The sequence below is a fragment of the Apaloderma vittatum genome, unplaced genomic scaffold (assembly GCF_000703405.1).
Source record: "Apaloderma vittatum isolate BGI_N311 unplaced genomic scaffold, ASM70340v1 scaffold3218, whole genome shotgun sequence".
NCBI lineage: Eukaryota > Metazoa > Chordata > Aves > Trogoniformes > Trogonidae > Apaloderma > Apaloderma vittatum.
Window position 1 is genome coordinate 13,056 of NW_009730054.1, and position 24,998 is coordinate 38,053.

At 41.1% G+C, this 24,998-nt stretch overlaps 1 protein-coding gene across 1 annotated transcript in view; it reads right to left on the bottom strand.

Moving 5' to 3' along the window:
• The window catches only part of LOC104277854 (DBH-like monooxygenase protein 2), a gene marked incomplete at its 3' end in the record, with an annotated part of 36,331 nt that extends 11,333 nt beyond the window's left edge, over positions 1 to 24,998 (bottom strand). Inside the window, exons 1-9 of the mRNA XM_009874630.1 lie at positions 24,911 to 24,998; positions 20,992 to 21,167; positions 14,274 to 14,357; positions 11,000 to 11,158; positions 8,956 to 9,047; positions 7,639 to 7,735; positions 7,356 to 7,418; positions 6,194 to 6,324; positions 5,819 to 5,933 (exon numbers count right to left, since the gene is read on the bottom strand). Of these exons, the coding sequence (XP_009872932.1) occupies positions 5,819 to 5,933; positions 6,194 to 6,324; positions 7,356 to 7,418; positions 7,639 to 7,735; positions 8,956 to 9,047; positions 11,000 to 11,158; positions 14,274 to 14,357; positions 20,992 to 21,167; positions 24,911 to 24,998 (1,005 nt within the window). The remainder of the gene's footprint in view (positions 1 to 5,818; positions 5,934 to 6,193; positions 6,325 to 7,355; positions 7,419 to 7,638; positions 7,736 to 8,955; positions 9,048 to 10,999; positions 11,159 to 14,273; positions 14,358 to 20,991; positions 21,168 to 24,910) is intronic.

The following is a 24,998-nucleotide window of genomic DNA, read 5'->3' on the forward strand; positions in this document are numbered from 1 at the left end:
AGCAAGTTGTTAACTTTCTGTGGCTGTAGACATTAAATGAATCAGAAACCCTAGGACATCAAAGATTATAAATAAGAGGAAACAAATAGAGAGAATAGAGCTTGAGAAGGAAAAGATTTGAAACACATGGTTTTGTAGGCCAGTGGACGGTAGGCTATCCAGGAAGCACTCAGAAGATAAAGTCATCGTAGTGAAGCTAAATTAATCCTTGGTATTAGGGTTGACTGAGGAAGACCTGGGTAGATATCTCAGTTCAGGGAGTTTATATACTATCCTGAGACCCATGGAGACCTTAGATAGGCTTTGGCTGTTTACTGTCTCTGTCAGGGAGAACTAATAGAAGGAACTAATAGAAGGCCAGTTCAGAGAAAAAAAAAGCAGCTGGTTCTTCATGAGATGTTAAAAAGAACTACAGATCCCCTCATCAAAGGACATTGTAGAAATCAGGGCTGTCTATAGAACCAATGGGAGATTCGGCAAGTAGGAAGAAGACGTATCGACTGAGAGTATGTAAATAGAAACACATGTGTCTCAGTACACCCCTGTGTAGATGCATGCATGTTGAAAGTATTAGAAGAAGATTGGTTGGACTAGATGACCTTTCAAGTTCCCTTCCTACCTAACACTTTCCATGATTCTATGATTCTGTGTATGCCTGTATACTTCTTATCTCTATTTGTTCACTTATGCCCAGTGTCGGATACAGGGTTTGGGACTAGCGGCTTTCTTTGTCTGTCCCCAAATATCCTTGTATTTCTATACCAAAGAAGCCAACAAGTGTTCAGCTGCACAGAACGCAACACGTCAGCTGCCTCTTTTCTAGCGATGTAAAAGAAACAACTGTGTCTTCCTGTCTTCTGTACAGTTTTATAACACTGCATTTTTGGAAAACAAAGAATGGCCTCCTCTCTTCTCAATGTTTAAATTTATATAAATTTAGCAGACAACTCAAAACTCACCTGATGATGTGTAGCTAGCTGCAGCATTTGTGTCTATGGGATGCATTTTCACTTCTGCATATGTACAACCTAAAACAGGACAAAACCAACAGAGAGAGCTGAGCAATATCATAAATTGAACAAAAATGACTGAAATTATGAGAAATGCTAAAGGCATGACAGCAACTGATTTATGTGACTGTGTTTAATTGTGCCCAAATAATATTTTTGTCCTTTGCGTTCATACCTTAGAGGATTTGCTATAGGCAGAAGCAGACCTGCCTTATTCTCAGTGCAGACAATAACAGGAGACATGGGCATGTGCCCATGTATTTTAAATCTAAACAGAAAATGGAGAAAAATGGCTAAGGCTGCCTCATCGTCTTAGTGAAATCACATCAGCATTAGTGGTGAGAATGGCTACATCAGTGAAGCAAAATTGAAAACTGCATATCAGGCTAAATTTTTAGAGATCACTAGTTAATGACAAGACGGTGAGAAAAGTGCAAACTATTCTAAGGTCTGCAGATAAGAAATACAAGAGTACAGAAGAAAGCATGTGGGTGAGAAAGGAAGGAAGGACAAGGACACATTAGAAGGATGTAGAAGTAAGAAATACAAAGTTGCAATTTTATAAAACCTTCAAAACCATCCTGATACAGAGCACTGAGCCCCTTTCTTTCTATCATCACACAGTGTTAATGTCTTCTGTGAGTTTAAGTGCCTTCTTATGGTTTATGTAATTAAATTACTTAAAACAGTTAATTTTCTTCCTTTGTGAACGTGGCATTAGATCCAGGGAATTCATGATCAAAGAGAAAATAACAAACTGCAAGAAAAAGTCATGGAGACAGAAGCCTGTGTTTGAGATCTTCTTTACAAGATCTGTGCAATCACTGGGAAATACTGTGCATAAATTAAGTGAATGCCTGGAAGAAAAGAGTTGAGAGGCACAAGTAGAGAAACATAAAAATGCTATTGAAAGTGTATAAAAACTATAGGTAGGAGTATATGGATGAGGTTATGAGGATAATGGAACATTTATTCAGGTGGCATCTATTGCGAGTGCCTGTCAATTTAGCTGTGAAGGAATGTGTTGAAAGAGATAATAGAAATGCTCTTTCCTGGAGCATTAGAAACTCCAGCCATCTGAACACAAATGGGAAGGGATCACATTTGATGCAAAAGACAAGCACAGGATGGCAAGAAATACAGACTATCACTTCTGTCCATGAGATAACAAAGTTAAAAAAGAAAGGACAGAAAAAAAGTGGAACAAAATGCATGAAGCTTTCTGTTTTAGGAAGCACTTTTGTGCCAATGTAGCAAAACCAGCGCAAAAGTTAATACTTCTGCAATAACTCTTAGAGCCTTCAAGAAAGAAAAATTTTAGCTTAGAATTGTGCAAAGACATTTATACTACAACAAAACAAATCTGTCCATGAAATATTTAGTGCTTGATTTATTAAAAAGTAGCTTGTACAGACAAAGGCAGGAGGAATTAAAACAGAAGCAATGCCTACCACACTCAGGAAGAAGAAACAGGCTACGGATGAAACTGCTCCGAACACCGGAACATCAGGCACTCAATCTCCTGATCACTTCGCTGCAGGAATCAGACTCTGCTGCCTGAGAACATGCCTAGTTCAGGGCCAATTGGCCTTCAGCTGTGGAATCATCTCTTACACTGCTAGAAACTACTCTTGATCTCAAACCAGAAACTCTCAAAATACAGAGCTTCTAACAATCCCATTTTTTTGATTGAAAAACTACACAGACACCCCACCTGCACATTTTTCACAGCACTACCCCTCACATTTCCTTTGTCCCCTTTGGGGCTTTGGTGCTCCATGGCAGTCTTTCAAGATGTGTGTTAGAGAGGCTGAAGAATACAAAAAAAGCTCAGCGCAGATCAGTTGACCTACCTTGGACCTCAGTGACCTTTTGTTGTCTGGGACTGGTTGCCTGAGCCAAGTTCAAATCAGCATAAATGATATTTTCTGACATTTTTGCTCCCCTTTCTCCCTTTTTCGTCTCACTGCTGTTTCTAAAATGATACTCTGGACTGAGAGTGACTCATAGCTCCCTCCCCTCTCTAACTTTCAGGAGGAAGTTCTTTTTTCTGTCATGCAGAACTCATCATGAGAATTAAAGCTTACTTCTAATTGATCTTTTTATAGTAGTGGGTTAAATGGAAGATCCGAGCCTTGACATTGTCACCTTTGTTGGGAAGTGGTTGTGGCATTAGCACTGATTTTCCAAATCTTGACACTCTGCTTCCCCTCCTCCCTTTTGTATTGTGAAAAGACAAGTTTTATTGCCTGAAGTGAAAATGAGAGACTTGGAAGTGAGCCCTAGGAAGCAGAGTGAAGCTCTCAGGATGGACCTACAGCACATCTTGGGCAGCATCCCCACATGATCCAGAAGGCAATGCTCTCAAAAACCAACACCTGGAAGCGTGAGACAGATTTGCCTGTGATCCACAGGGAAATGTACTCGACAGTGCTGACACAGGGATGACCCTGCCACACTTTGGGTCTCTATCACATGTCTGCAGCTCTTCTAAACCAGATCTAAGCTGACTTGCTGTGTCCTGAGGAACCTGGTTTTTGTGCAACTCAGAAGTTGCTCTGTACTTCTGTTGGTGGCAAATGGGGGTTCATAAAGTGGAACTTGTCCAGCGTGTTCCAGGAAGGGTGTTGAATATGCAAAGGCAGCAGCTAGGATAGGTTAGTCTGAACAAAACAAGCCCTAGGCTTTCCAGATTTTTGATTGCCTCACGACTCATACTTTCACAGAGCAGGAGGGGGGGCAGCTACGTGGATGTTGTGCTGCAAATCATGGTTAGAGGAGCTTGGGCGCCATTGCTCCTGACCCTGACAAACTCCCACCCACTACTCTGGTGGAGCTGTGGGGCTCCTAGCAGCTCTCTCAGATCTCCTTGAGGTTACCCTTGTCTGGGACCCTGCCCAGCCATGCACCACAGTGAAGGGATCTGCTGGGTGTCCTGCCAGCACCAGAGGTGCTCGCCTTGGTGACCAGGAGGCAACTTCCTTAGCCCAGTGAGGAAGGCATCCACTCGGTGTAGGAAGTTACCTGCCTGATGCCTCTGGTTCGTGATGTTTGCTGTTAAAGTCTGATTGTGTTTTTACCTGGGTACTAATTGCTGTGAACATAAGGAGAGACTCTGCCTTGGGGAATGTGGGGAGGGAATTTGTTGAAAAGTACCAGCAGGAAATTTGTAGTTTGGAAGAGTCAGGACGGCAACAAAGAACATAACTATCATCAGATTTACTCTTCTAATTCTCATATGTACATTGGGGGAAAAAAGGAAGAGAACAGCAAATGGTTTAGCTTTTCTAAAACTGGAAATCATAGGCTTGTTATATGACGGTGTATAAGGTCTATTTTTCAGTAAACACCAATTCATTGCCTCATTTTTACACGATCATCAGCAGGTAAATTCTCTGATATGCGGCCATTGCTGGATATGGCAGTACAAGTTTTAGAATCAATCCTATTATTTAATAATTATAGTTATTGTTATAGCTACTTGTTATACTATTACAGTTATTAATGTAGTTTCCTACACTGATCTAAGTACAGGGAGTACGTAGATAGCTTGAGACTAGATAATGATTACTGAAATGCCAGTGAGCAAATATATAGTAGTCTAGATTTAATAATTAAGCATTGAAGAGATGACTGTGTCCCTGTCTTTACTGTTGTATAGTACAGTTCTTTTCTGATTTAGAACAAACTATAGTAGAATACATTTTTTAATGAAAAACAAAATAAATTCCCATTGAACCTATTTCTTCCAAATTTTTCTGTTATCTAGGTGTCCTTCCATGTCCAGGGCCATCAGATCTGGAACACCCTATTACCAGGTGACAATTACAGAGACTTCTTCAGTGGGCCAGTGGTTTGTTCTGGTGTTCTGCCCCTCATTTCCCATGCTCGGAGGCCAAGACAACTTAAGTAAACACCAGCTGTGTGACAAAAAAGAAGAGGAAGTGAAGCAGTTCCTTTGCTGGTTGGTGACTCAGAAGACCATACTGCGGTCAAACGAAGGTTTGCAGTGGCCCTCAGACCTGATGGTGAGAGGTGTACAGAAATATTGAGACAGGCAGCCCACTCTGGAATAGTAATGTTTCTGATCAGACCACTCTCATTTCTCTGGAGTTCCTAGGGATGGAAGGAAAGAGGGAAAAACATGAACGGTTTCTAAGTTGGGAGCCGTAAGACTCTGGCATAGCACTGCAAGGTTTGGACGTGTTTTAGTCAGTTTTCCTGCAGTCTGGATGTGTAACTAGCCATCTCAGAGAAAGTGATGACATCTGTCTCCACTCTGACAGCAGAGAAGCTCTGGAATTTCTAAATTTAATATATTTTTTCCCTAAGGTACCTCTAAGATTAGTAGGTACCAGACTGATGCACTGAACTGTAGTCAAGCAAATAAGAGCCAAGAAATTATGTTCCGCTTCTGTGGATTTTCTGGATCATCCTAACTCACTTTGTATGCACATTGTCTGAGGGACCTTTAGCACTACCTTGTTGCTGTTTCTGTCAAAAATGCCCTGCCGTGGCATTACCCTCTAGGCCCCGTTTTATTGCCAAAACACAAGAGTGATTTTTTCTCTTTAGAGAAGAATTTTTAGCTTTTTTAGTTCAAAGTTACATGATGGCATGCAGACTTGCAACTGCAGGCTACGGAACAGGTTTTCATGATTCAGGTAAACCCTTTCACTTAAGCTTTGAACAGCTGGTATTACCCAAGATGATGTGTGTTGTCTTCCCCTTTCAGATGAGTCTAAGACTCAGAACGTCAAAGCCAAGTCCATTTCCCCACCCACAAATTTCTCAGAAGAGGGACTTACATTAATGATTTTAATTATGACTACTTGATCTGCCTCCTTGGCTGCTTTCTCTGCAATTTTGACAGCGTCATTGTCCCAGTCAACGAAATTCATGGCCATTATTCCTTCCACTGCACTGGGGAAAGAATAAGTGGCAACGGTGAGGTGAAGAAAAACAATAAGAAAATAAGTAAGGAGGGGGAAAAAAAAAGTAAAGGAGAAGAGTTAAAGTGTCACAGTTAATAGATTCCTGCAACAAGGGAGTTCAACTTGACAGATCCAGTCATGTCTCTTTACAATCAGCAACATTTCATTTTCATTACCTTTTCCATTTGCCATTTTTCATAGCTACACTTTGCTCTACTACTTCCAGAAACATGTTGACTCAGGACTCACTCCGAGGCCTCTTGCTTGAATATGTGTCCAGCATACGAAACGTCAGGGTAGCCCATACAACTTGACATGTTTTTACGAGGGTAGTAGAAGAGGAATGTCAGACACATCTCATTCATGGTGTTTAGCCCACCCTGCAAAGACACAAGGATGACTCAGAGGTCTGCTGAGACAATGAAGAGACTGTTTCTCCTCAGGAAAGCATTGCTGTTCACAGCTCATGCAGATCCTGTCTTGTGAAAACAAAAAAAAAGAAAAAAGAATTAATTTTGTTTGCCTGAGAGTTAAAAATGGATAATTACAGCATTCTAACAAGAGTCCAATAAAAAGGGTGCTCTGTGATTTTATAACTTAAATCTACTTATTTTCTCCTTCAGGAAAGCTATGTGTTTTTTTCAATCCACAAGATCTAAAGATCTGATGCTTTGGAAAGTTCAACTAAAACATTCAGGGAATTAACCGAGTGTGACATCCATATCAGAATTTATCCCTTGATCCCTACTTTTGGAATGGGCCCAACCAAATTAAACAGCGTTGCTCTCTGTGAATATAAACTCTGTAATCCTCTTTAGGTTGATTCTCAGTTTCTTGTGCACAATTCTAGGTGCAATAACGTCATTAACTCCTCTGCATGGCATATGCTCTGAAGTAAGTTATGAAGCTTCAGTATGCCAGTAATTGTTTATGTGCCTGTTTCTGCAAAACTGACATCTGATCTGAATAAGAAGGACTTAGACGAATGTCTTCATATTCTGAGACATCCAAATCAGATCCAGCTGCCAGATCACATCAGTTTCTGTATATTACTTCAACCTGTCAGCTAAATCCCAAGTGTTCGATGATTGCAAACTAACTCAGCTGCAAGTTTCACCACTTGTGCTTGATGTTTTGGACACGAGTTAGCTTGTATGATATTAGGTGCAAGACAGCTTTGGGATTTCCTAAGCCAATAGTAGGAGGATCTTGCTGGAGAGCTACTCTCCAGCCATGGAGCAGCTGTGCAAGGCATGCCTCGGTAGGTCAATGATATTGTGTCTGACACAAGCAGCTTTCATAAGGGCTGTGTTTTCTTGGGAAATAGAAGTATGTCTGCCCAAAAGATTTTAATGGTGATAAACTAATTCTAAAAGCAATGGAAAATTTGTAGGTAGAAGAACAAACTTACAGAAGTAATCCCTGACTGATCCAGTGTCTGAAAGTTGTATTCGACCGCGATCTCATCCCCCCCCTGGGGAACCCAGTAGGTCATACAGTCAGAGCGAAACAGGCAAAGCACGCAAAACAACCACTCACAACACAGAGAACCAGCAAACTGCGTGAAAACAATGGGCTACAGCATGAGGTGGAAGGAAGGACAGAACATATTGACACATTTTAACACGTCCGGTGCTCTCCACCTCCCTATTCTGCCTGTCCATGGCTACTACATCCCCGGGGGAGGATCGTACTGGTTTGATTATGATGATTTCCTTCATGTCCCAAATCTCCTGCAGTCTGAAGTCATACTTACTGTCCTCACAGATGGTCCTCAGCTGCTCACTGTTCCTGGGGTAGACAAGGGGAGAAAGTTAAAACGTTTCCAGGGAGGGGTGTGGAATAACTGATTCCTGGATGAAATAGAGCTGAGAAAATTCCCCTCCAGAAATCATGCCTGATCACTTCTGTACTGTAACTCACAGAACATATTTTCAGCGACAGTCAGCCCCAAAGACACACTTGACATTTCTTATGCAGTCATTTTTGGTCTAGAGTCCAAATACGGACTTTTTACAAGTCAGTAATTGTTGTGCCTTGAAACTTTCACCTTTCAGATCCCAGAAGCAAGAACTCTAACACTTGGAAAACACCATCCTAAATAAAAAGGATCTTTGACCCTAGCAGAGCAGAGGTCAAAGGCTGTTTAGGACCTCCCTTTCAGATGATAAAGTATCACCTGTGTATTCTTCTTTGATATTTCTACAGTGCTTTGTAAGACTCCTTCTTAGGTGGTCTTCACTCTGTTTGACCTTGAGATTGTTCTCTGTCTCCCTGGCACAGACTAAGTGTCTGCCTCCCTGTAACTGTCTGCAGTGCGATGCTTGGCTCATATTGGGTTATTGTGAAATTAAAAACCTAGGGGAGAGATAGGCATTATATTACTATACTACCAAGCACTTAGACCTCTGTGATACCTCTTAGGCCTAAAGCACAATTAATTCTTAATTCTGGGGTTTGTTTTGTTCTATTTTCAAATTCTAAGCAGCTGGAGTAGTGTTCCGATGCTTTGCTGCAGACCACAACTGGCTATATTCATTGCTTGAAACTGAGAATTCATGCTTCGCAAGTGAGAATGTGATCACAGAGTGCAGCACAGGATGGTGGAGGAAACCAAACCCAGTGTCATTTTCCTATGCAGCCCACCGTACACTCAATCCCCAGAATGTGCCTGTGTAGCCTCAGGATGAGTCTCATTAGCTGGACCAAGGTTTGCAAGGACACCATCTAGTAGCTGACTAGTGTGGAAGAGCAGTAGTCTGGTTCTTGAGCTCACTGCCTGGAGGTATTTTACTTCACAGGAGGTGCAACCCCAGCTTCTTACTCTCTGTTGAGCTGATCCTTCTTAGGAGCTAGTTCACTGTCCTACAATTCAGACACTGACGAGCCTCCTGCACTGACAGACAGACAGACAGACTGACCTGGGAGCATCCTTCTCATGCACTTTAGCCCAAGAGGCAGGGACTGATCTTGTGGCATGGGCAGCAATACTGCAAGTTTCCTTCTCTTACCGATACTGAGCAGCTTTCACTCCTCTGCCAGACAGGTGGGTGTGAAGCAAGTAGGCAAAGACATGTAGATCTGGAACCAGCATCCCGTTCATCTGCAATTCAAAATTAAGTAGGTCAGAGCCTGTCAGTCAGAGCGCAGCACTATGTTTTAGGTCTGCCCATCAAGTCAAAAGCTTGATGAAATTCATGTAAATGTCACCTTAACATATTTTTTTAAAAGATGTTTAAGGCCATTTCCTTATGTGGGTCATTACTGATTGACAGGTTGCTCTAGTGTTTTTCTGAAAATACATCTTTCTGGCTTTAGGTATTCTGGCACAGTTATATGAGTCTGGTAGCTCATGCTGGGTGCTGTAAGCATATGTTGGTATCAGCTATGTGAAAAACAAAGACAAGACACAGGAGAGGTAATAAGTTAAAAATGCGGATATATGAATTAGTTAAAGGCTGGAACACCTCTGCTATGAAAACAGGCTGAGGGAGTTGAGGTTCAGCCTGGAGAAGAGAAGGCTCTGGGGAGACCTTATAGAGGCTTTTCAGTACTTAAAGGGAACCTGTAAGAAAGATGGGGGAGATCTTTTCAGTAAGGCCTGCTGTGACAGAACAAGAGATAATGGTTTTAAGCAACAAGAGAGTAGATTTAGACTGGAAGAAATAATAAGGAGGAAACTTTTTGCACTGAGGGTGGTGAAACACTGGAACAGGTTGCCCAGAGAGGTGACAGACACTCCATCCCTGAAAGCATTCAAGGTCAGGCTTGTTGGGGCTCTGAGCAACCTGATCTAGTTAAAGATGCCTCTGCTCAATGCAAGGGGGTTGGAATAGGTGACCTCTAAAGATCCCCTCCAACTCAATACATTCTATGATTCTATGTACTCTAAGAAAGACCAGATAATAGAAGGAGTAAAAGGGGCAATTAAAAGAGCTATCAAAATGTAAACCTTAAAAGGTTCAAAGAAAATCTTCAAAAATTTATGCAAAGAAGAAAACCAAGGCTACTGCAGGTCTCATAAGAGGGAGCAAACCTGTAGGTTGCTCAAGGGGAATTGTAGGACTGCGTAAAATTTATGGAATATTCTAAGTGGATTATAGGAATTTACAAAATTTATTATTGGACACTTAAGAGAGAGATCATAATTAGAGAAAGAGAGAAACAAACTTGGGAAAACAAAGAGAAGGAGAGTCTAGTTGTGTGTAAGCAGACAAGTCAGTATGTTTGTCTGACCAAACCTGGCACCTGATCACTGCAATCTAGACTATCTTATTAAACTCTTTTCTGAACTATGTTCTGTGTGAGTGTGCTTTGTATACTGCGTATATGTGTGTGCCTGTGGTTTTGGGGTGAGACAATCCACTAGGGAACTTCAGGCTGGAAAGACACAGGGTCCAGGCCAGAGACTGCGTAAAAGGGCTCTGGATCTGGGCACAGATGCTGAAAGGACTTATGGTCTGGACCAGAAATCAGAGACACCCAAAAGTGTGATTACATATGGGAGCTGAGTGAGCGAGTGTATGGTTATGTTGCTCTAGTGGAGTTTAAGCCTGATTAGCCAGAGAGGAGAAAGAGGACGGGGTCATTCTGCTTTCCATGCTTTTGTAGATGTTGTTCATGTCTGTGTGGTGCCTGTAAAGCTACTGTACTAACCTAAGAGAGAGAGCACCACATCCTCCCAGCCCAGCACCTGCCTTCGTGCACCAGTACCACTCACACCTATGGCAGGTGAAAGGCCTCTTGCATGTGGTGGAACAGAGTCCCTTGGGGGTCTTGGGAAGTCACTGCATCCTTTGGGGTTTGTTTGCCTTTCACTTAGATGCATTGAATGGTGATTCGAGCCATGTTTCTGACATGCTTACACAACTCTGCTAATGCTCTTGAGCATCTGCTGAGTGGTGTTATTAGAACAGATACTCATTTTGCAACATGTGGAAACAGAGGCTAAGATAGCAACCTGCATGAAATGGCTTTTGCACATGTCTAAAGCAAGATGAAAGCCTGAAGTGAGAAGGATCAAGAACAACTTAGTGTGATTTTCCCCACACTCACTTCAACAAACTGGCTGGAATTGCAAAGGCCATAAGATCTGTAGGATTCTGCTCTAGGAGGAACAAAATGCACAAGGAAGGTGAAGAAGCCTGTTTGCAGAACCCTCACATCATATTTCCATAGCTCTGGAGTATGGTACCTGAACTGTTGATCAAGCCTCTAAAAGGAAAAATGACCATTCCTTCAGCAAGGATTCCACAAATGTCAGAACTGATACCTGAAGCAATGACACGTATCATGTCCCTTTCCCCGTCACAGGTTGGGTCCATCGTAACGTACAGCCTTAAAGACCTGCAAGGTGCACACTTGCACAGATCTTAATTCATAGTGCATCTGGATCCAGTCTGGTTCATACTCTCCAGATGATTCCCCTAAAATCACTCCACACTTTCATTTCCTCTTCTTTAAAGTGATACCAAATAATGTAGTGGCATTCTTTATCACCTGCCATAGGGACTGAGTGACGGAGGTCATGGTAGAAGCCTGAGGTGGTATTATTAGGCTCTCAGGACTTAATCCCCACCCTTGGTACACCTGTTTCTCTCACAACCACTCTGTCCCTTCCCACTCTGCTCCTTTTTCGCATGGTGTCCACATTTTCCCCAATGTTTTCCCTAATTCTCCCACTAGTACCATAGCAGGAAGATGTTCCTAGATTTTTGATGGTAAGACATGTCTAATCTAAACAGATAAATAACTATCTATCATTCTAAAGTTCAAGTTCTTCCTGAATAGGAGCCCAGTCCAGTTTTTTCTTGCTGTCGTGAGGGTTGTACCAAGCAATATATGGAAGTGTTTCATACAGAAACTGGTTTCAAATAGGTTTGTAGGTGGGGTTTGAGGCTTCCATCCTGAGGTTGTTCTTTGTCAGACAACTGCCCAGCATTTCTCACCTGGTACCAAGTCAAAATTGCTGTAAAGGATTTCTAGTCAGATGTACTGAAGGTCTCAAGATGTCCCTATGGAAACTGCAGCTTCATCTGGAAATTCATGACTTCTGGAAAAAGGAAGAGGAGGAATATATGAAGTACTTAGTTTTTATCTCTCTTGTTTCTTGATTGGAAATTTGCAAAATTTTTACTTTCTTGAATCTCTGAATATTTATTCGGACATTGTTAGAAGTCAAAATGTTGTGGGAAATCCCAGAAGTTCCATTTATTTTCCTTCCACATTGGAACAAGGAAAAATTTTCAAAATTTATTTTTCATTTATCCTTTTGATTGGTTTTATTTTTATCTGTATGTTATAATTATTAGGAAATTATCATAGTATATGTACACTCTTGCAGCGAATTTCATATCAGCATTGGCACTGCATAATATAAAATGTGAATAAAATTCATAAGGGTTTGTCTAAAACTTGTCTCTTTTCTCTCTCCTTCTCCATGTATATGCATACTATAAAAATACAAAATGCGTTTTGCTCTGAAAGGCACAATATAGATGCTAAAATTTGTGCAGCACTGACTTGTAACTAGGCCAGTGAGTCAGAATCACCAAGTTCACTGAGATTTTAATTTTACTCTTATGCAAAAGAGGCAAAGCCAGTAGGAAAAAATGCAGAAAGTACCTTTCTTTCTGTTATGCAAGACTAGCACAAGAAGAATTTTATTAAATTAATGACAACATTGTCAAAAGTCAGAATGAAAGCTTTAGTACTGTTTAATGCAGATATGATAATAACATACGCACATAGGCAAGAGTATCGACAAATACATAGAAATCACCAGCAGCAGAAGCAGAGTCACACAGAATCACAGAATCACAGGATCACAGAATCACAGAGTGTTAGGGGAGTCAGAGGGGGACAGTATCAGGAAAATTCTCCAATTTGATTGCCCCTGCAAAACTGCAGGGTCTTACCAGGCAAGCTGAAAACAAGGGTACTACTGTTCATACTGATAAATGGAGAAAGGAATGGGCCCCACAGATTCACCTCTCTCCCAACAGCCCAGCCCACAAGAACCTGAGAGCACTAATCTGAGGGTAAAATCTGAGTTGGCTCCATAGCAATCATCTGTGCCACTGGGCAACACGCCAGAGCTGCCGCAGGCATAAACAAGAATGTGATGAACCAAGGTGATGTTGTGGGGTGTTAGTACAGGTTCGAACTGAAACCAAGAGAAAGAGTCAGAGAAAGTTATTGACAACCCTAAAATATTTCTTTCCCAGTCAACCAGAAAGAGCAGTTAGCCATATTTTAGGCAAACGGATATCCGATTCACAAAATGAATGGTAAACTGGATGATGGTTTATTTACTTATTTCAAGATGTGTCCGGCAGAGTCCGCTTTTCCAGAAAGGATTTGCATCTTCCTTTAAAGCACCTCCCCTTAATCAGAATCACAGTGGTGTCTATTTGACCTATTACACTGGGAAGTGTGTTTAAAAATAGTTTATAAATAGGTTGGAAATAGTTTACCTCATAAACCATTTTCTTGGAGGCAAAGCAAGATAAGGGACGCTGACCTCAGGTTCACTGTAATTCACTGGTCCCTCAGTGGCACCAAAAGTACTATAATCAAAATAATTTGAAATAAACCCTGCAAATGGTTTAAAAAAGTTAATTAATCACTGAACATTTTACCAGCACTGATGAGATCAGGCCTCCAAATCCTAATATTACCACAAGAACTGACTAAAACTGCTGATATTGTTCTGTAGGATTACCTGTTAAAATTTTCTTTGCAGTCTATTCTAAGTCTTCCTGATGAAATTTTGCCTCAGGCCATTGCAGGGGAACATCTACTTTTAAGCCCTCAAAACCCACAAAACTAAGAAGGGTTGTTTGACTCTGAAGCAGAGTTATCTTAGTTTGAGAAGTAAGCTAAGTTTGCTGTGGAAAATTCCTGTTTCTTTTCTTTGCTTTTCACTTTTGCATATTCGGTCTTGAAAACAGGAAGGCAAAAATGTTAGTTTTGCTTTTTATACAAATATTCTTAGCAATCTCCAAGGACAAAAAAAAGTCCTTTCAATATCAAAAATTCTGGAGGTTCTCTTTGCTCTCTAAGATACTGAAAGGGAACATGACCTGAGCTTACTACACTGAGACATCAAACCTGTAGTAAGGTTTCTTCTGGTGTGATGTACATAAAGACAAAGATACTTCCAAAGCTAGAAACAAGACAGAGCTTATCTCCACACAAGCCAAACAAATTAGCTGGCTCATCCTCAGTGAAGAACATATGGAATGCTCCCAAATTTACACCAAAATGCTGTAAATGACTGAGTCTGTCCAATCCTGGTTTTCCCCAGTAAGGCAGCCTGACAGCTTACCTTGTAGTTGTGGTGTTTCTGCGTGACAGTGGGCAGTGAGATAAAGGTACAGGCATACTTGGTTTCTTCAGCTGGAACAGCAAACTCGAAAACAAACACATATTACTCAGCTGAAGGTTTCCTTGGGAACTCAGTAATGTTCACGGGGAGTTGCAGAAGCCAAAGGAAGGTAGCGCAAGAAGAATGGGACCCAGAACAAGATGGGGGCAGAAGGATGATGCATTTAGCTTGGTTTTTGATTGCAGTGAATGAGGGGATTAAAGGCTCAATAAGATGAAACTGTATTCTAGTGAAGGGTGAATACATTTGTCAGCTCCACCAGGTCTTAAGTTCCTCTTCTTTCAGATTTTTTTTTTTTTCCCAAAAGGGAATAACGTTATTAATTTGCCTGTTGGAATATGAACTGAGCATAGGAAATGTCCATCCAGCTTGAGCAACATTTTTTAATTGCTGGTTTTCTGGAGTTAAAAGCACAATGCATGATGGCACTAATCCCACAAGTCTTCACATAAAAATAGTGCTCCTCTTTACTATGGAATGTTGCCCACGCTGATCAGCAGATTCTGATGTGTCTTGAGCGAGTGCTGACTGTGTGGGCTGATGAAAGAAGGAAAGTGTTAATGCAACGCCACGTTGAGCTGGTACTTTTGGACTCCAGTTTGACAAGGGTGGTGTATATACCACAAGGTGTTGCTAATGGGGGCTCCAGCTCTCCTGGCAAATCCTTACATCTGACATGGAGGTGCTGCCTAAGTTAATGCTGGAGGAAGCACAAACAGTTGTGTGCACTGCATTTCCTGAGCTCTTAGCCAAACTTGTCCCAGAGCATTTAAATGTATGTCCATTATTTCTCTTCTCTGTGATATTGTGTAGTTCCCATGAAACTAAGATGTGAAGCAGTAAATATCCTCAGTGTATTATTGGAATTTTTATATGGGTCTATGTGGATGGGACAATAGACCTGTATACATATATGCCTGAGTTAATAATTGCAGTTCAGTAGCACCACAGTTTGTGTTTGGCTCCCTAAACTCTAGTCAGGGGAGCAGGCAACACCTTACAGCATTTTCCTAACAAATAAACCCTTTACCACCCACACAGCAAGTCTTCCACTCCCACTTCATTCCTACTCTTGCTAATTCTGTTTGCATGTTTCTAAGATCAGCCATGTCCATCTATTGACCTGTGCAATCCAAACCTCCAACATGGGCATGATCAACTTTGCAAAGGCAGAAGGAGGGGAAGATTTTAACATGCCAAGTGCAGTTCTTGTTCAATACTTACGTTGTCCAACCTCAGGTCATAGGTGAAGAATATTTTGGGATCAGTTGAGTCAGATGGGGCTCTATCTCATCAAGAAAAGAGATTTGGAAAATCTTTGGCCTTTGGCTTGTGTTCACCTGTAACTGGAAAATCAAATCTCTTTCATTCCTTTCCATCAACCACACACATTTATTCATGCTACATCACATACCTTATACCACTGCACACCTGTTAAAACACAGTTCACATACTAACCATATGCAATTAGAAGTTACTTAAAATAATGCACCTATGTGTATTTGATACATACCCAGACACTCAGACAATGTGTCTAAGCACATGACAGAAAGTCAGCAGTTTAACACATAAGATTTGTCTTGTCCAGACAGAGACATAATGGCTTTTTCACCAAAGAGATGGTGTTGTCTAAAAAAGACACAAGGGAAGCTGTACCCACTGTCATTTCACACACATAATTAAAGCATGCATGGGTTTTAAAGTTATGGTATATGAAATGAAAGCAAGCTGGAAGAAAAGCTGTGAGGAGTTTGATAAATATTTCAGAACCTACATCACGTTGTGTTTAAATGTTCAATTACAGAGTGCCTGGATTCTGTTATAGCCGTGGGAGCTGTACAATGGTGCTAAAGATCAGATTTTCAGATCTTTAGAGTAAGCAGATGCAGTTCACTTATCTCTATACACTGTTGATGCATTTCCAGCAATTTTAAGAAGAAATTACTAAGGGACCCCCACAAAAAGCTAATAAAACTGCAGGCCCCTTATTCCCCATTGGTGGCCACTCCTGAGCATGAATGCACTCAATGATCTGCCTGGATCCACCCCATCATGTCAGGACAGCAGCAGCCATGAAAGTCTGTAGGTTCTTCATATTCGAGATGGGATTATAGTACTTTCAGTAAGTAAAAGTCATTGAGATTTCTGAGTACAAAGGCATCTAACCAGGCATTTGAACTGTAGAGAAATGGTGAATGTACACCTCATTCTCGACAAATATTTCTGAGTGGGCTAAGCCTTGAATAATGCTGATTTACCCAGAGATCCCCCAAGTAAGGGCAAAATGGTGTAAAAAGTGTATGTATATGCAGAGTTCTGAAATTGTGTGCATTTTTACACTTGAGAACCTTGGCAAAGACTACTTTTGAAAAATCTCTGGCTTAAAATACCAGTTTGGGTTGGCTAAGATTTTAATATCAGTCAATATCAATATGAAGCTCTTCCAAAAGAGAAGGACTGAGATTATTAAAATATTCTGGATTTGCTAAACACAATTCTAACAAAAAAAAATGCCTTATATTAGGCAAATAAAAATTTTATCTCCCACATTACGTGTAAACGAGGAAAACATATGTGATGACTGTAAGGGGAAGAAACATCTTGAAATATACACCACAAACCACATACAATCCTCATGGGATAAAAGGGTAGCAAGGACCATTTGGCACACCTTTTCTTCTGCAGGTTACTTTATGCTTCATGTGTTGCGAACAGTGGGAGCAACGGGATGGCTTGTGTCTCAGAAGGTGTTGTCTCTACTTTGGCTGGCCATTCTTTCTCCAGATAGGGCAGCTTCTTGCATGTTCAGGTTGCTTAGAACTGCATGGTATCAACTTGTTACTCTGGTGTCTTTACTCAAGGTCTTTCTTCTAAGAAGGTGCCTTCCAAAGATCCTCAAACTGTTACCATTCCTTATCCCACTCCTGTTTCTACTAGGTCTATGATTCTGGGAGTTCAATAGCTTCATTTCCTTATTACCTTCATTGAACTGGACAAGAATTGATAGAATACAGAACTCCCACGCTACGTTTTGTATGTGGCAAACAAGAGAGAGAGACAGAGAAATAAGCAGGATTTTCAAGAGCTGTGCTCAAGCTTAAGAAAATGTTGATATCTCCCAATGGCTCTTTGATCAGAACCATTATAAGAAAACATCTATGACATCAAAATAGTGCCCTTAAAATGAGCGCTATAAATGTGGCTGTATGATTCCATATTTTTCTTTATATTCGTGTTATTGTACTGTTGTGAGAAAAGACTGTCTTTCTCAAATCTGATCTGGGGTATCAGGGAATACAGTGGGATGTGAGAACAGGTTTGTCTGGGATGTTACTTGAACAATCCCCTTTCTTAATGTGATATCCAGGTCATTTGGGTCACATGTCCAGAGGTGACATTTGAACAGCATGGTGGTGGATGTCTCGTTCTCTGTCACTGACAGCAGTTGGTAGTCCTGGCTTTCATCTTCCTCATCTACCACATGACAGTAATGAAAAAGGAACAGCGGTCAGAGCAGTAGGGAAAAGAGGTTCCTACTCTCCAAGAAGTCATGTTTCCAAATATGGCTGGTGGGATCTGGGTAATTATCAGAACATTTCATTCTACAAAAAGCTCCTCTGCTTTCACTGGTGATTTCCACCAAACAATTGAAAAGACCTTATATCCAGCCTCTGCAATATCCATCTGCTCAAAGAAAGAGCAGCCTCTGGGTCACATCACCCAGAGGATGGACTGCGTAGGATGGAAACTAGAGGATCTTCCCTGCTGCTTGAGTTAGTGACCTGCTGCACACTGGGGCATTTTAGTACATCTGGCTCAACCACACAGGATAGGAAATAAAATAAGTTCTGTTGAAAAACAAAGGTAGTTCAAAAATAAAATATTTCAGACGTGCCAAGGTCTCTGCTTTAAGTCTCAGGTTTTCCATACTACCTGGAACCTGGGCCCGGTTGCAGATGCTAAGCTCTCCTGGAATCTACAAGCTAACTAATGGCTTTAGCAGCATAGACATAGTGAAAAGCACAAATAATGTGTTACTGAGGTCATCAGATGAAATTGTTACTCCTTTAAGGGCAAAGAAACATGAGGCAAAGTTTGAAAAGCATCTAGTTGTCCAATTTCCGTGGAAATCTCTCTGGGAGCAGAATGGGCCATGGTAACTGCTGCTATGAGATCTACTACTATGAACTGAGACATAATAAAGCAAACATCTCCCTCATGTACAGCTGTTAAGTGCTACACTGAAAAATGTTACTTCACTACTCAACTTCAGAGGGATAAAAGAGAAGACAAAATCTTTAACAGACGATAGTCTGGTCAAGAAAGAATATTTTCATGCAAAGTCCTTCCTGGTATTTTTTCCTCCTGTCTCTGTTTCTTTAAGTCATTATTTCAAAATTTCCTTACAGCTTTTGCCAAATCTCCAAGTATCTCCTCTAACATTCTTTCTTCTTCTTGAATTTGTCTATGGTTTTGGACTTTCAGAATACTCTAAGCAATTTTTCTCTAACCCATATGCTCAATTTACACATCATAGTTTGAAAATACAACTTTTGCTTTCCTACTGTTTTGAAATACCTGTTGCACTCTTTCATTAAAAGATCTAAATTCAAAGATAATGCAGATGAGCTGCTTGGAAATCAATAAAACATTTAAAATTAAATATACCATATGAAAGAGGAAGGCTGAAAATCAACTGGAAATCCCATACCTTTGTGAAAACAAGCCTTTTGGGCTAGTTTTTTGCCTGTTGAATATTACTTAGATAAATAGAATCACAGAAAGTTAGGGGTTGGAAGGGAACTGTGGAGATCATCTAGTTCAACCTCCCTGACAGAGCAGGGTCATCTAGGGCAGGTCACACAGGAACACATCCAGGCAGGTTTTGAAAGTCTCCAGAGAAGGAGACTCCACAATCTCTCTGGGCAGCCTATTCCAGGAAAGTTCCTCCTCATGTCTAGACTGAACTTCCTATGTCCAAGTTTGTTATGTCTTGTCCTGTCACTGGCTTCCACTGAAAAGAGACTGGCCTCATCTTCCTGACACCCACCCTTTAAGTATTTATAAGCATTGGTAAGATCCCTCCTCCATCCTCTCTTCTGCGGAGTAAAAAGCCCCAAGTGCTTCAGCTTTTCTTCATAATGACTTTGTTATGGCTGTAATAAAGAGCAAAATTAAAACAAAAATCAAGGATGCAAGAGAGAGAGGGCTAGATGGAAGACTGCAAATGGAAAACCCCACTTAAACTCCATTTACAGCAACATATTTTTTCTTTAAACTCTCTTTTCCAAAGGTTAAGTAGATATGCTTTACAGCCAATTGAGAAAATGTGTAATTTTTTGGTCATTAATATGTTTGCTTACTGGAATTTCTCTAGACCTACATAACTGGGACATATTTTCTGATATGTAAAAGAGTTTAAGAAACCTAAAACTTCTGTGGGACCAAAATTATTTTCTAATATAAAGAGTTTTGGCTACCGATGCACAAAAACTTTGAAAATCTGTTTTGAAAATAATTCAAGGTTTAGTATTTTTGAAACCAAACTCTTTAATTTTCCCTTTCAGGAAGTTCTTTTATGAGAAATTAAATATTTTGCATTTACCCCAAATCATTGAAAAAAAAAAAGAACAAGTGTTTCTTCTGAATTGATGGTAGTTCTTTTCCTCGTTGTCATTCACAAGTTAAAATGCCATGTCTGTGTCACAGTCACAAAAGTATTTCAAAACTATCATAAGAATGGTTTCTCAACCAACTAATGATGATAAGTAAGGCTAGCTACTTCACCCCCTCCAAAGTTTATCAATTTTAAACAGGAACCAAAACATATTTCACGCAAAACACATTTTACTCTTGTGTGAAACAGGAACTGAAAACAGCTGAACAAAATAAACCACTGTGACTGGAAAACATTTCATCAGTGTAAACTCTTTTTCTTTCTGTATCTGAATAATGTCAAGCTGTTTGTTTCTCTTTCACAGTTAAAACAAAACAACACCCTATTTTTTTTTATTTAGCAATCTCAGTGGTGATTTGTTCCTCTAAACTCCAGCTGTTTTCATGTTAGGCATCTATCTTCAGTATTTGCCATTACAGATGATGGAAAAAACAGCAAGACCCAATGATACTCTATCGTATTCCTAAGGGAGACATTTAAGACCATCAGGAAGAAACACTTAATGAAGGTGAACGTGTCTCCTCTTACTACAGAGGAAACCAAGTGAATTAACCTTTGAAGAGCTTCAGTGAGAGAAAACACGGAAACTTCACATCTGACTCCTGTCTGAACTGACCTTTATTTTGGATGAATCAGAAGTTACACTCCCAGCAGCCTCTTCTAGCATCCTGGTCAGTAATTGCTTCAGTCCTACCTAACTGGTTCTGTCTGTGGTTTTGACTGGCTGATGGGATCAGTTTATTTGCTAAAAGAACATCATCTGGTGTCATCTGGGATACCATAGGGTATCTCAAGTAGCTGCACGCAGCTAGCAGGCATGGCATAGGACCCGTAGAAGACCTGACCTCTTCTGGACTGTCAGTCAGAGGCCATGCCAGGTAATGATCTCAAATGGCCTCAGACATCTATCTTTAGCCAGTTGAACCCATGTGCTTTCAAGCCATGGCAAAGGGGGATGCAGAGGAAGTCTTTTTGACTTACAGAGAAGTAGATGCTCCCATCTGAGAAGACATCTCCTATCACAATGTCAGATCCAGGCAACTCTCCATGAGGGCTGAATCCAAATGCCACCCAGCCAGTTGTATGGACCTGCAGCTCAAACATCTTCAGCTTCTGTTTGTCGTGGTCCCAGCGGAGGTAGACTGTGTGTGAAGGATCTAGAAAGATGGTGAAACACAGCAGTGGAGGTGCAGGCTGTCCTGAACAAAAGTGTGGGAGGAACAAGAGGAAGAACATACCCTTGGTTCTTGAGAAAAGTACTGCCATCCTCAGCAGGACCACTGCAGTTTCTGAGTCTTGCTGACACCTTGGGCAGATATTCTGCTATGATGGGCCCAGTTTATATGGAAGTGCATGAGACTGGGCCTGTTGCCAGAAAGGAGGAGTGGAAACTGACTGTTCTATATCCAATTTAACACGTAGGAAAGATCAACATTTTACATAATATGCCCTGGCACCCTGCCTAGGTGAAACCATAATAGGCCAACTCATGTACATCTTAAAACATTTTTAATAGCTATTTTGTACTACGCAACTGAAAAAAGCTGCAAAGTGTTTACCTCCTACCCAGTCCTCCTCGGGGTGGGTGAATGCTGTCTCTTTATACCAAGGAAAAGGACCTCTTCTGAGTAACTTACCTTTCTGTTGCAAATGCTGAAGTGAACCCTGGACTATGCCATCCTATTGTCTGGTGTGATGATTATTGACAAGTTTGCTGGTAATGAGCTGGGGAGTCTTAATGGTATGGCTTATCAGAGGAAGCTGCTGTGGCACACAAAAAGGACTCCTTAGGGAGGTGATTGTGCCCCTGTACTCAGCAGTGGTGAGGCCACACTTTAATTATTGTGTCCAGTTTTGGGCACCTCAGTACAAGAGAAATATCAAAGTGCTGGAGCAAGTGCAAAGCGGGGCAATGAAGCTGGTGAAGGGCCTGGAGAATAAATCTTATGAAGAGAGATTGAAGGAGCTGGGGCTGTTTAGTTTGAAAAAGAGGAGGCCAAGGGGAGACCTCATCGCTCTCTACAACTACCTGGAAGGACGTTGTAGAGAGGTTCGTGCTGGTCTCTTCTCACAGGTAATCAGCAATAGAACAAGAGAGAATGCCTTCAACTGCAACAGGGTAGGTTTAGACTAGACATTAGGAAAAAAATTTTTCACAGAAAGAGTAGTCAGATATTGGAATAGGCTGCCCAGGGAGGTGATTGAGTAACCATCCCTGGATGTGTTTAAAGGTCGTTTAGATGTGTGTGGAGAAGCATGGACGAACTCCAAGATGGTGGAGAATGGAATCCGCTTTATTGTGAGCAGGCACACATATTTAACTTATTAGCAAGAAGCAGTATTTGTGAGTTACAAACAGGAGACCAGGCTATGTAGCCAAGGTTGTTATTAGCTCAGGTATTTTTTCAGTCACTCTCTTATCACACAGGGAGAACAGACTTTCCCGGGTCTGTTTTGATCATACGCTCCCGTTCACTCCCATGCACATCTGGTGTACGAGAAGCCTCTTATCTGTCCATTCTCACAGACAAACTCCTAACATGAGCTATACTCGGCTGGTCAGTGTCTGTTTTCATTATTAGCAAGCAAGAGATACATACTTGTTTAGAAAAAAGCTCAAGGACAAGTATTTTAATTTTGCAAGGCAGTGCTGCCGGCACATCTAATTGTAAAATGCAGGGTATCCACAGATGTGGTGTTGGGAGATATGGTTTAGGGGTGAGCTTTGCAGAGTAGAGTTAATGGTTGGACTCAATGATCCCAAGGGTCTTTTCCACCCTGAATGATTTTATGATTCCTGTGGTAGCAATCTGGACTGCAGAGCAACAGTAGAACAAGGAAAAAGCCTTTGTTACATGCACTATACCCTGGTGGGAGTGAGTGGAAGAAGAAAAGGGCATCGTCTGTTGCCCTGCCTAAGACCTTTCAGTGCAACAACATAAAACCCAGAGTTTCCAACCAGTTCTGCTAGGAAGTGCCGTGTGCATCTCGTCTCCAATTTGTCCAGTTGCGTAATCCACCACAAAACATAGCCCAGGTCTGTGGATTTTGAAGAACATGGTAGTTCATTCCTATTTACTTGCTAGGAATGCCTAGAAAAGCCCATTTGTATTAATCTGTTGAGACAAGTGCTCACAGAACAGATGAGTAACAGAGGAGAAATATCTAATCTGATCTTCAAGGACAGGGCTTAAACAGATCACATTGCATATAGATTGCTTGAATCCCAAGTTACGTTGTCAACAGTCCTGCTGTAGACAGCACATGGTTTCTATTTTGAATTAGGTAACTAACATAATGCCAACAGTTTAATTTTTTTCTGCTCCAGAAAGGCTTAAGACACTGTTCTGGGGGAACTAGGCAGTGCTAAGGGATATAGTAATGCTAGGTGAGCGTTTCAAGGCTAAAGCAGCACTTAGATATCAAAAGTGAGGGACTCTTCAGCCCCTCTGCGGGGAGAACCAAAGGTGGAGTTAATGACAAAGTGTGAAGGAAAAAAGGGAAGGGAATCTGTCTGGGTTCATTGGGGTGCTTTGCAGAGCTGCTGGTGTGAGAAATTTTCACTGTTGCTAGTTCTCCACTCTTTTAAGCAGAAAATCCCTTTCTCACAGTGGGGGAAGCATGAGGTTAGGGGATGCAATTGAGACACTGCTGGAAGATGTGACTATATCAGGATTACAAGGAGGGATGGTTTAGATGTGTGACAAAGATTAGAACTGCGTGGTTTTTTGATAGAGCAGGATGTGGTGTTTGCATCCCACTGCTGAGGGGTGTGGAAGAGATATCCAGGAACAGGAAGATAACGCAAATCAGCAGTGCGCAACATGCTAAAGAAGATTATGAAATTATAGATGACCTGAAAAAGGAAAGAAGATAAAAACGGCTTCCTTTAAAAGACTAAGTGCTCTTAGAGGAGCCAAATGTGAAAAGAAAGAGGAGAGTCAGAACCAGAGGGTGCAGCAGCACCTCTGACGATCTGCCTCAGGCAGTGGCAAAGACACATCGAGAGAAGAAGAAAGCAGTGATGTTTCAATGAGTTTTCTATTCGGAGATTACAATGATGAACAAACTCGGGAGATGAAGAAGAATGAAATTGCTGTGCTCAGTACTTTTTTGAAATGACCCTGAAGGTTCCACTGCCAAAACCCTTTGCTGGCAGCACACACATCCCCAACACAGAGCGAACTCCAACCCCCACATCTCCTCAGTTCAACAAGCCCCTGTTGCAGTGCAAGGGTAGGAAGCATAGGATTCCTGTTAGAGCCAGTTGAAGCAATATGTCAGTACTTCATTTCACAGTATTTGACCTTCTGTTGAGGTTTTTTAACACCTTTACTTGCACTTTTAGGCCATTTTTTTAACAAAATAGTTAAAAAAATAGTCACATTGTCTTGTTTTGGAAATGCGGAAAGAAGTGCAACTTTCACCTTAAAGACAGCAAGCTGTCAAAATTGAAAATCCAGTCAAAAGGATTTGTTTAGGTTGCCTTCATGATTAGTGGCAGAGGGAACCTAGACTAACTTAGAACAAACAACTATTTTGTAAATTACTTAAATGTCTTGGAACGAATCCAAAATGTAGCACTTCTTTACCCTTTAAATTTCCTCTCATTTTTTAAATTCACTTATTTCACTTTAATTCACTTATTTCAATACATTCAGTTCAAATCCCCCCCAAACCCAAACTTTATCTGAAAAACCTCAAAATCTTGCTGAAGATTTTTATGGGATTTTAGGAAAGGATTTTGTTTGAGAGTAACATACCTGGATATATAGGGGACTAAGCATATACAGATGCATCCCTACTCATAGGCTGTCAGTGAAGCCCTGAATTAGGAGACTTAATTCAGTTCCCACAAAGAGGGGTTTAGCGCCACTTGAGATGCCCACTTGTATTTCACCTGGCCTCACCTGCTGCTCCAGGAGGGCACAGATTTCCTTCTGTACCTGTCTCATCTCTGTCAGCTCTGTGTGGGTATCTTCGGTCAT